Source organism: Pseudonaja textilis, chromosome 2 (genome assembly GCF_049901715.1).
Source record: "Pseudonaja textilis isolate UNSWEBS1 chromosome 2, rPseTex1.2, whole genome shotgun sequence".
Lineage (NCBI taxonomy): Eukaryota > Metazoa > Chordata > Lepidosauria > Squamata > Elapidae > Pseudonaja > Pseudonaja textilis.
The window spans coordinates 95,167,284-95,179,365 of record NC_141991.1 but is presented as its reverse complement, the minus strand read 5'-3'; the positions used below and the strand labels follow the sequence as shown (position 1 = coordinate 95,179,365).

The 12,082-nt window shown below is 34.9% G+C and overlaps 1 protein-coding gene across 2 annotated transcripts in view; it reads left to right on the top strand.

Annotated features, from left to right (window-relative positions):
- The window catches only part of GABRG2 (gamma-aminobutyric acid type A receptor subunit gamma2), a 76,176-nt gene that overhangs the window by 20,643 nt on the left and 43,451 nt on the right, over window positions 1-12,082 (top strand). For both annotated transcript variants that reach the window (XM_026696094.2, XM_087924569.1), the window contains exons 2-4: window positions 4,507-4,655; window positions 10,392-10,459; window positions 11,216-11,436. In XM_026696094.2, coding sequence (XP_026551879.2) covers window positions 4,507-4,655; window positions 10,392-10,459; window positions 11,216-11,436 — 438 coding nt within the window. The remainder of the gene's footprint in view (window positions 1-4,506; window positions 4,656-10,391; window positions 10,460-11,215; window positions 11,437-12,082) is intronic.

Here is a 12,082-nt window from a genome sequence, read left to right as displayed (position 1 = left end):
GTCAGCTTAGATTTCTGAGTTAATGTCTAACATTGCAGTAGCTCATTTCAATCAGGCTGTGCAGATCTATGTGAATTATTTTCCCTTCATGAAGGTTTGAGTGACAAAACACAAAAGTATGTAGGCCTTTTGCTCTGAAGAGCACCTTTGCTGAGCCTAAGTGCTGGAGCGTCAGAGGAGCAATTAGAAAATGCAAACACCTTCATGGAGGTGCATTGCATTTACCTTTTTACCTCAATAAGAATCACTGCATCATCTTTGCAATGTGAAACGTCTTAGCAAAGCATAGCAAATCCACTTTGCACATGGATAATCCGCATTATTTTGGTGGGAAGGAACAAATAATAGCACGAAATTTGCTTCAATCTGACCCTCATCCTCCTCTATGCCAGATTTTTGAATTTCAAAGCATAGTACTACGTCTGATTCTAAGCATGTCTAAGTCGAAATACTGGAATACCTCCAAGCATTATAGCTGATATCATGGTCATTTATAGGGATTTTACAAGTCTGTCAGGTTTTTTCACCTCGACTCAAGACCATATCCATGTAAGAAGCTTTTTTTAAAAAGGACCAGAATTACTGTATTCTATTGGAATCTACCTTCTAGTATTATAAAAAATAAGGTGTAAATTTCAGAAACTAAAATGGCAGGATGATCTTTGTGGAGCTATGAGCAACAAGAATAGCTCACATTTTAATAGTGGCAAACAACTATGTGGCAAAAAAGCAGCTTTGAACACAGAAGCACACAGAGACTGCCTTCAGTCTCTGACATAGGGCTTGGAAAGCTTCTTGCTAGAGATCTTAAAAATTGTTGTCAATCAATGTCAACACTATCCAACTAGCTTAATCAATGAAGTGAGTTATTATCAGGTAGTCAGGTTCATGATTTGGCATTTGGAAGAACTCAAAGATTAGAACACTGAGTCCACAAAAGTTGTTTCCTTTTTCTCCAGATTTATTATATAGTCATTTTGGGGACTTAAGGCAGAGAATAAATTTCATTGCTCTCCAATTAGTGGACAATGCTTTTTGCCAGAAATCCAGGAAGTAAAGGAATTTCAATGGATCTAGTAAGACTTGCAAGGAAATAGTATTGGATCACTTTTGAAAAAAAAAAAACATCATCACTAAATACTGCTCTGTATGGTTTGCTCCAAATCTATCATCCATTTCTGTCTTAGATTTTCTATGGTGTGCTATTTATTCTAACTTTGCAGTCCCCGCATGGATCTCTCTCAAAATTTGCCAATTTTTTGCACAAATACTTTACATTTTTGATCCACATTTATACAGATTGCTAAAAAAAATATTCCTTATCTTGCAAACAAAACAGAACCAAACCACTCTCCATGTTCATTTGAAAGTGGGAGAGATACTGAGATCAGGGTATGTTTGATACCATTTTAGTTGCATAGAAATTTTTTGATTATGGGAAACTACTAAGTAAGTCCATGTCATGGTTTTGGTTCTATTTTTATATGCATTTTCCTGCAGAAGGCTGTTAATGCATTGTGTGAATTCTTTTCATTGTGTCATTTGAACCATATGATAAAAAGGGAGAAAGCTGTTTCTACAGCCACCCAAGCACATTCTGCTATTTGAACTGAGAATAGAAGCCTTTAGTGTTGATAGTGCAATTTTAGATAAAACATGCTTATACGATTTACTATAAGCCATATGTTAACATTTGCACAAAATGGCATACCTTCTGAAAAAAAGAAGACAGTCTTTTAGTGAGGCTTTTCTGTTTGCTTGAATTTTTTTTTTAAACTCCTCCTATCTTGGGATGATCATCATAACATTCATAATGAACCCAGCTGGAAATTTTGTGTTACTACACTGATCATTGTGTTCCTCAGCTTTGAAAGAATTGCATACAGCTCTTAGACACTAAGAAAAAGCCTTCGCATCCTGTATAAATGTCACAGCTACAGGAGCAAAATTCAGTATTTGTTCAAGTAATAAATATGTCATGTGCTTCCTCATTTGGAGCTTTACGAGAGTTTTTAGTAGCTGTTAACTTCTTATAGAAATGCTTGTTTTATTTATTCATTAGATTGATACCATGTGTTTCCTCTAAATGCTCAAGATACAGCACTCCTCTTCCAACAACAATTTTGTGAACGAAGTTGGGCTGATAGACAATGATTAAAGTCACCTAATTAACTTCCATGATTGAGAATCAGGGGCTTCCTACTTTTACTCCAGAACTCTAAACACATTTTCACACTGCCTTTCAATATTTGATGTTTATAGATTATACAAATCCATTCATTCATTCTGTGTATTCTCTCAGTTTGGGGAGACAGCAATGAATTTTCATATCATCCTATTTCAGCGTTCGTTTATTTCAAATTATTACGTATCCATGCTTGTTAATACATGCAAGTGTTCACCTCCACTTTGCTATGTGTTTGGACAGGTAAACTATACTTACTGTTCTTCATACATGAAGCAGGATTGAAGGAAAAACAAAACAGGCTTGTGGATCAAAATTATTTTAAGATATGTGGAATTCTCCTTTGAGGGGATTCTGGGAGTGGAAGTCCATAAATCTTAAAGCTGCTGAGGCTGATAAATACTTAACTACAGGTCCCCTCTTGACTTCTCCTGGACCTTGCACATTCTGGCCTAGCGAGGCAACTTGAGCATTTCTACCCCTTGCTTTCCAAAAATGATTAGACTCTATTCTCTGTGGTGGACAGAGCAGCGAGTGCCTGGATGTTCAGGGATTCCACAAGTGGGACCCATGGGAAGGAAAACCTTCATCTTTCACTTGCTATCTCTCATCTGCACTCCTACAATTGGCATTAGTAAAAAAGATTCTACTTTGTACTAAATGGGCAGTATTGCTGTTTACACATGTAATTAGTATATGGGATGATGGGATGAAAGCACAGGATTAGATATTCCTCCCCCTATCCTGGAATTTCCTCCCCCAATGCTAAAGTTGCAGAGCAAATTCCAAAGGTAAAGATTTTTTTCAAAGTTTATTCCAGGCAATTTCATGAACACATCTATCACGTAGCTTTGTTGGGCAACATTTGAAAATGGTTTCTTACTGCTTCTGCAGGAAGGTCTCTAGATTTCCCTGTTTACTTTATAGATTTGGGGTTTTCCAGGTGATCTCTCATTTAATTTAGATGAGCTTTTTTAAATAATTCAGAATTGGCTAGATATTATCACTTTCATTGGCTTACAAATCCCTCTAATGATTTCCTTGTTAAATCAAGGGTAACATAAAGCCATGTTTTGTTCTATTTCTGAAGACCTCAAACCCTTTTGAATCAGACTAATAACTTTGATAGAACAGATCCAAAAGCAGGGTTTTATAATTTTAAAAAAGAGTATTTATGCAAAAGCTTGTTTCCATAGCAAGTTAGGAGCGTTTTCCATTGACCGGACCTGTGGCACTTCCCAAAGGATGTCTGTAGAAATACATTGGATTTTAGTTTAGTCTGACTCATAATAGCACATTGCCCTATTTTATCTTTGTTTCCAGTTATATTAATACAGAACCTTAAAACTGTATCTGTTCTTTTACCTCTGTTGTATTTTTCCAGCTTAGTTGCTGAGATAAATGTTATTTTGTTGTGGGATAAAGTATACATTGGATAATTTTGTTTTAAAATGAAAAATAACTCCTCCATTAAAGTTATGAACCATTACATTAAAGTGACATATCCACTTTGCTAAGCATGCAAACATTTGATAGGTTTTGTATCTTGTGTGTCATCTTAATCAGAAGTAGGCTATGTTGTATAAAAAGCTTTCAATAAAGGAGGATTAAAAGCCTTTTTTTTTCAAGTTTTAAAGACTTTTGACTTAGGTTACCTTGCTAAACACCTACTCTGAATTTGCTTATACACTATAATGTCTCAATGGTATCAGTTGTATCTTGCTTATGTCAAGCATCTACTAATTTCTGTTGTTCCAATTATTATAGTCGCTATTTGTTTTAATATTTAATATATTTGGCACAAAGTTATCAAATGAGTCTCACAGACAGTGGAATATTGTACAATATATATGCATGGGTTAGTCATTCTTCTACTTTTGCACAAATCATATATTTCATTGTCTATAAATATCCTAAACTAATATGATTCTTTTAAAGATAAAAGCAGGCTGTAAAGTATTTTGCGCATGTAATTTAATAAAGAGTTTCAGAAAAAAAAGATTTAATACAGAGTAGCCTAACAAGCTAAGCTGAAGTATCATTTTGTTTTGTTAACAAGTAGAATATGTGAATCAATGTTTTGTATTAACCTTATAGACAGATCTTACTTTCAAAGGCATGGCTTGGATTATTCATATTTTTCTTCATATTCCATATATATGAATATACACAGAGGGATATGTTCAGAACTGCTAGCATTTTAAAAGGGGAAGATTGTAGTCATAATGGATTTTTCTGGAACTGTCAAGGAACATAATTTTAACTTTCTCCAATCACATGATTCCAGTGCTCTTTTCCTTTACTTTTATTTTTCTAAACAGTACTAGCCAAAAAAGTGATGATGATTATGAAGATTATACTACCAACAAAACCTGGGTGTTGACTCCCAAAGTCCATGAGAGTGATGTTACCCTCATTTTAAATGGCCTGCTGGAGGGCTATGACAACAAACTGAGGCCAGACATAGGAGGTGAGAGTGTTGTGTTTTATTTATTTATTTTAAAGGTAATTATATGGAAAAGGGTAAAATGTTATCTGTGTAATGTTTGGCAATCAGTATCTTTTGTTAAAAATCAATGTGTTCTTAATAAATTTATATCTCTAAAATGTGGCAGCTCATAGTGATTTTGAAATATTAACAGCATCTTATTGTACCTATGTTGCTGTTCACTCATTGATCTAAGGGCTTCGAGCCTAAACAGTAAAGTGGGAATTGGCTTCAGCGGCAAGGTGTAAGTTTGAGAAGGTTATTGTATCATTCTGAACAGTTTTTATCTCCATTGAACTGCATCAAATAAAGCTGACATTGTTCATGATTCAAACCATAGAACCTGGACTTAACTGGTCATGCTATATCTTCGCAAAAGATGCTGTACGCAGGGAAATATTTAACTGAATTTAACAACATGCTCTCAGTGGTATTAGACTATAACAATAATATAATGTCTGGGATAGAAGAGAATAAGGAATAATGGCAAAAAGATTGTATTGATCATATAGCAGTGTGGGGGAAAACGAAGTCAGCTTTAACACTAGCACTAGCAAGAGCAAGAGCACCTAGATTTATATATTGCTCCATAGTACTTTACAACACTCTCTGACAGTCAGCATATTGCACCCAACAATCTGGGTCCACATTTTACTGATCTTGGATGGATGGAAGACTGAGTCAACCTTGAGCCAGTCAGGATTGAACTCCTGGCAGTGGGTAGAGTTGGCCTGCAGTACTGCATTCTAACCACTCTGCCACCACAGCTTTAAAATGAAGTCAGTTTTATTAAAAAAAAACCAAATAAACAAATATCTATTCTAAAGTTGTCAAGAAACAATGTGCTAGCATTGTCTATTTGTCCTGACAGCCTTGGGAAGCCAATAACATGGTCATAACAAACATATTTTTCAGAAAAGTCACCAAGAACAGGGTAAGGTGCTTCTCAGATGATAAACAGGAACTGCTATAATAATCTGTTCCCAAAAGATGTAAGTAACAGAAAAAAGCTAGGAAATGATTATTAACCATTATTAACTAATGTATTATCCTAAACAACCATTAGTCAATGCAAAACACATGAGAATGGGGTAAGCTAGGATCTTTGGCTGCCAAGCAATTAACAAGGGTTTCACTTTCTCCCATTTCATGTTCAAAACCAGTGTGATTGGCAGATGAATTTACTTCAACACTGCCAGTATCTCAGTGTCTTTCACATTATTGTATAAGCTGCAATAATGTAGAAAGTCTTTTACATCTAATTCTGCTTTTTGCAGAGCCTTGCATTATTGCTGGTCCCTGGCAAACATGACCTGAACTAACTACAGCTCAGTGGCTGCAATAAAGCTGGCATTTCTTCATCCTATTAGGATGCAAGAGCCTTTTTTTGTAGAAAATCTATTTATGAATATGTGGTTAAAAAAACAGTACTTCTTTCTGCAGCATGATGCCCTTCTGGAGGTCAACTCTCTAAAGGTAACAAGAAGAATTTGCAGCAGGAGTAAGGATGTTGAAATAGTTTCAAGTGAGTTAGCAGTAGAGAAAGAAAAGCCAGAGGTTTTAACTATTTGTGTGTATATTTGTTATATTTTATTGTGCACCAACTAGAATCATTGCTGTAAAATGGGAGGCTATAGAAATTGTATTTATCTATCTATGTAAAATAAACGTTCCTCTTGCGCATACCTGCTGGTTGTTCCTGACTCTAGGGGGTGGTGTTCCATTTCTAAGCCAAAAAGCCAGCACTGTCTGATGATGATTCCGTGGTCATGTGGCCGGTATGACTAAATTCTGAAGGTGTATGGAATACTGTTGCCTTCCCACCAAGGTGGTTCCTATTTTTCTACTTGCATTTTTATATGCTTTCAAACTGCTAGGTTGGCAGAAACTGGGGCAAATATCAGGAGCTCACTCTGCTACATGGCATGAGGGATTCGAACAGCTGAACTACCAACCTTTCTGATCAACAAGCTCAGCATCTTAGACACTGAGACACCAAGTCCCCTTATCTATCTATGTATAAATAAATAAATAGCTCCTCCAATAACTTGTCAATGATAAAAGTCAAAAGAGCACAATGTATGACACTAAAATTAACTATAAAGATCAGATTTGTGACAACAGGTACAATCTTAGATTTGACAATGAAGAAAATGAAGTAGTAGGTAACTTCTGCCTTTTATGATCAAAAATAAAGCCAACCATCCACCAAGATTGGCACCCCATAGAGTAGAAAACTGTGGAAAGGACATTAAGATGCCAGACTGTGTCTATGCATAAAAAAATCGCAATCATGCAGGAAATTGTTTTTCCTGTGACAGTCTGTAGAAATTAAAGTTGGATTTGGAAGAAGCAGTTTCGGAAGAGTGTTAGCACTTTGAACTCTGGTGTTGGAAAAGACTCCTGTGAGTATCGAGGATAGCCAAGAAAACAAACAAACAGATTATTGAACATATCAATCCAGACTTCATACTTCGCACAAATGACCAACCTGAAATTATCCTAATTCAGAGACATTATGTGAAGATCTACCTCTCTGGAGACATTCATAATACTAAGAAAGATAGGAAGAAAAAGAAGACAATCAAAAGCAAGGTGGAAAGATAATTATAACACCAATGAGTGTACTAGTGGAAGACCCAAAGGATGAGACTAGTTTCTAGGAGTCAGTGCTAGTTTGATGGCACATTGGATAGGATAAACTGGTTTGGATAGACAAAAGGAGAAGAAGCTGAAAGAAGTGGTTTGGTATTCTAGCCCAGAAGAAAGGAGCCAGGAGAAGAATGAGAAAACTTCTACCCTGGGACTCATGCAGTCAATTGTAGTGTGTTATTTTGCCAAGAGAGGGGAAAGAGCTGGGCTACTTAAACATTTATTGTGCTTTTGAAATGGATGGTGCCTATAAGGAGGCTTATATACTCTATAAGAAGCTTCAGTTCAGGACACATGTTCATTGTAGACACTGAGATTCATTCTGATTGAGATGAATACCTTAATGTTGCTTAATGTTATTATTGTATCTGTGTTATATGGTTCTGGACAGTTTCCTAATGATATAACAAAAAATTGTAAAAAGTCACAAGAGAGGTTTTTTTTTTATCTTATTGGATGTCACTAGGAGAGAAGTTGTCTTTTAAAGCCTTGCTAGTAGAAGGTTGGGGAGCAGGTTTTTTTTTTTTTTTTTTTACAATAAGAGCTGAAAATGAAGCTGCCTGGGTAACTACTAGAAGAATCAGCTCTCAAATCAGGATTTCTGCTTTGGTAAAGCAGGATCTATGTAATTATTTAATTTAAATTATTCCATTAAATGAATAATTCATTGTAATGATGGGATTATGATAAACATGGATTCAGGACGTGGGTGAGAATAATGAAGACTAAAGAGCCAGAACTACAATATGAGATGATGTATTGAAAAAAAATGAGGGATTGATCAAAGAAGACATTTTATTTGTGACTGAGTTATCTTAATTCAGTGGCAAGAAGTGGTGATCGCTGTGACTAGAGGAGAAAATTCCTGTCTTCACATTTTTTATAGAAAATCCATTCCAGGTTTTAAAAAAAGCCACTTGACGATAAGAAAATAGATTGACAGCTGTCCAGAACTGAAAAATTGAGACTTGTTTGTTCATGTTTAGCAGAAAGATGCCATGTAGTGTTCCAGTAGGGAAGTATTGGTAGATATGAGGTGGCTGTTTCTCCTGATGGTTTCTCTTTTCCTTGCTATCAGTGGGACAGTCATGCTGTGTTAATGAGAGCAGCAGAGAATGGAATATTCCAGTATCACATTTTTTTTAGGAGAGACTTACATGTGAATCAAAACTGAAATCCTTTTGTGAAAGTTAATAAACAATGTGATTGATTAAAAAAGATTATAGAAACAAAATATTATATTTTAATATTTATTTATTTGATTAAAACATTCATATAGCCACCAATCTTATGTTGAACTCTAGCTATTACCAATCAAATATAAATCCTGACATAATATATTTTAGATTGATTAATGGTACACCAGGATTATTACTTAAAATTATTATTTCTAATTAATTATGCAATAATACAAATGGGATGAAAATCCATCCCACCCAGACATATTAGATTTTAGTCTAATTAATAATGCACTATGATTATTTATAATTATTAATTCTGATTCTAATTAATTATGCAATAATGTGGATGAAAATCCCACTCATTTAGTGCAGAAACTAATTTACATGTTACAATATTAATATTGTATTTGCTGATAGAAAAATATATCTCACATGTTTCAACTTTGTATTTTCTCTTCTTTCCTTTTAAAAAAACATGGAATTATGTTTTTTGAACACAATAATGTTTCATTTAATATTCTTTTAAGCAATATGAATGTTGATATTTGTACGAAGAATGATTTGTAACTACTGTGGTATATTTGTCTAGTAACCTCCTAGCATGGCATCCATTTTTCTCTGGTGATCAGAAGTCTGGTTCCCCTACCATAGAATCTCCTCCTAGTGTGGTGTCCTTTTTCCTCTGCCGACCACAAGTCTGGTTACCCCACCATAGAGTCTCCTCCTAGCATGGAGTCCTTTCCTTTTCTGATCAGTGACAGGGAGCCATAGCAGAAAGAGCCACATGCAGCTCCAGAGCCGTGGGTTGTTGACCCCTGGCCTAGACAAGCTGACTTTTCAGGCAGAGGGGAAAGAAAGGCCAGTTGTATCTTATAGCAATAAGACTTTGCAAACACAAGCAGATAGCTACTTTGGATGTTCTGCCTAGACAGCTTGTTTTGATAGAGAAGGAGGAAATAAAGTTTTTTTCTTAGTTGTAATGGTTTTGAAAATAGTAGAATTTAGAACATCTAAGGAGGAATTAACTTCTATTGATTCTTTATTAACTGAACTCCAAGTGCATAATTGAGGTTTATGGATTAAATTAGTCTCAGCATTTTATATATACATTTGCTATTTAATTCAGTATGACACTGGGCCCAAGCTTGTTAAATCTGAGTTGTGAACAGAAGTCTAACTGGTGAGCTTAGAATTACAGTGAGTGCCTCTTAACTAGTAAATCATTAAATGTATCTAACCATGTATCATACTGACAGTATTAAAAGTTAAATAAGAGAAAACTGCCTTCAAATACTTTTATTTTGACCATGTTTATCGAGAGGGATATCTGGTTGTTTCACTTATGTTGTCAGTTGTTTGAAAAAAGCAATCAGGACTAAATTACCAATTTTATTACAAAATTATCACATTTATAAGTTAAAAATATATCAGTAAGAATTATAAATATACTAATTATAAGTCCATGTATAAATTAAACATTATGATATAATTTTATAAATTATCAACTTTTATTATCAAATTGCCAACCTTTTATTATCAAGAAATGTCATTGTTTACATGGAAAAAAATTCTTCTGTCAATCTTATATTCCAAAACCATTGCATTTCTCAAGGGCTTTCATCTAATTTTAAATTTAAGTATTTAGAACAAATTCCGAATGTTGTAATTTCAGGATGATGAGAAAGGTCAGTCCTGTTTGAAAGGCAGTCCTTTCTTATTATTGTTTATATTTTCTTTTCTTTAATTGAAGTAATACAGATTTTTTTAAACATTCATTGGAGTGTTGGCTGCTTCATTACTTTATTAATTTGAATGGCTAACAATCATTAATTATTGTTGGAATTGTGTTTAATTTACAGTTTTACCCTTATTGTTTCTGTTACAGTGCAACCAACAATAATTCACACTGATATGTATGTCAATAGCATTGGCCCCGTGAATGCTATCAATATGGTATGTAATAGTTCTTCATTGATTTTTGTCAGAGTTTATTGAAGACTGTTTGTCATCAGTGAATTCTGATCATTACTACATATAAATAATATATATCAACATGCTACTGCCTTAGACACATTTATAGAAAAAGAAGGAGCAGAAATTATCTTTCTTGCCTGTTTCTCGAGTTTGCTGTTTTGGCGACTGAGTGGGAAGTGTGGGCAATTCCATTGGTGGAAATAAAATGTCCTTTAATCGATTCTGTTCTGTGATCAACTTGGTTAAAAGCAAGATGAAATTTGACTGGTTCTGTAAAGTTAGATAAGAGTACACTTGCTAGTTGAATAGATAGAGCAATAAAGATGATAGGGAGATTGGAGGCTAAAATATATGAAGAATAGTTGCAGGAACTGAGAATGTCTAACAAACAAAAAAAAAGACTAGAGTTGACATGATAGCAGTCTTCCGATATTGTCATAAAGAAGAGGGACTCAACTAAAGCACTTGAAGGCAGGACAAGAAGTAACAGATGGAAACTTATCAAGGAGAGATCCAACTTAAAATAAAGGAGACATTTCCTGTCAGAACAATTTATTAGTGAAATAACTTGCCTCCAGAAATTGTAGGCACTGCATCACTGAGAGTTTGGACAGCCATTTTGTCTAGATTGGGATAGGATCTCATGCTTGAGCAAAAGGTTGGATTAGAAGGTCATAAATACTTTGTACTGAGATCTTGCAGGTTTTCCCTTAACACATTCTGTTATTACTGCAGGAATATACAATTGATATATTTTTTGCCCAAACCTGGTATGATAGACGACTAAGATTCAACAGCACCATAAAAGTTCTGAGATTGAATAGCAACATGGTGGGGAAGATCTGGATTCCTGATACATTCTTTCGAAACTCAAAAAAAGCAGATGCACACTGGATAACAACACCCAATCGAATGCTCAGGATCTGGAATGATGGCAGGGTTCTCTACACCCTCAGGTATTTTCATCGTTAATTGCATTATTTCCAAGTGCTCAGTGCTTATTGGTTGTGTCCATGTGAATAAAGAAGGCATCATACATAGTGACTATCCAATGTCTTAAATATTTCAGCCAAAATTAAATGAGCATTTTTGTCGCTTGAGCAGAACTAAAATGATAGAATAGTTAGAACCTAAGGATCAGAGCATGAAGTAAAGCATTTGCTATCTCTCAAACTGGTCCCACAGCATTTTAAGGAGAATAAAATGATGTCAACCAATGCACTGCCATCTAATAAAAAGATACGAGTGAACAAGTCCTGAAAGCATTTCCTCCTCTCTAGCTCCCCCCCTCCAATTCTCTTATCTTAGTATGCAAACAACTACCAGTAGAATAAAATGTGCATTTTAAATAGAGTTTCTCTGCAGCATTGGTATGTGCCCATCTCCTTTCTCTCATTGCTTGACAGGAAACTAAAGAGCACATGATCTGCAGCTATTTGAAGGCTGCTTGCAGCACTGTAAACAAAAAAGTAATCTCAATGGTAACAACCTTATAAAAAAAAATCAAAATGTCTGAGGTTTTGGATGGGAATAGTTGTAATTGTTCCAAATAGCAAATATTGCCAATTCCTGTATATCTGCAGAGTAGTACAGACTCACAGA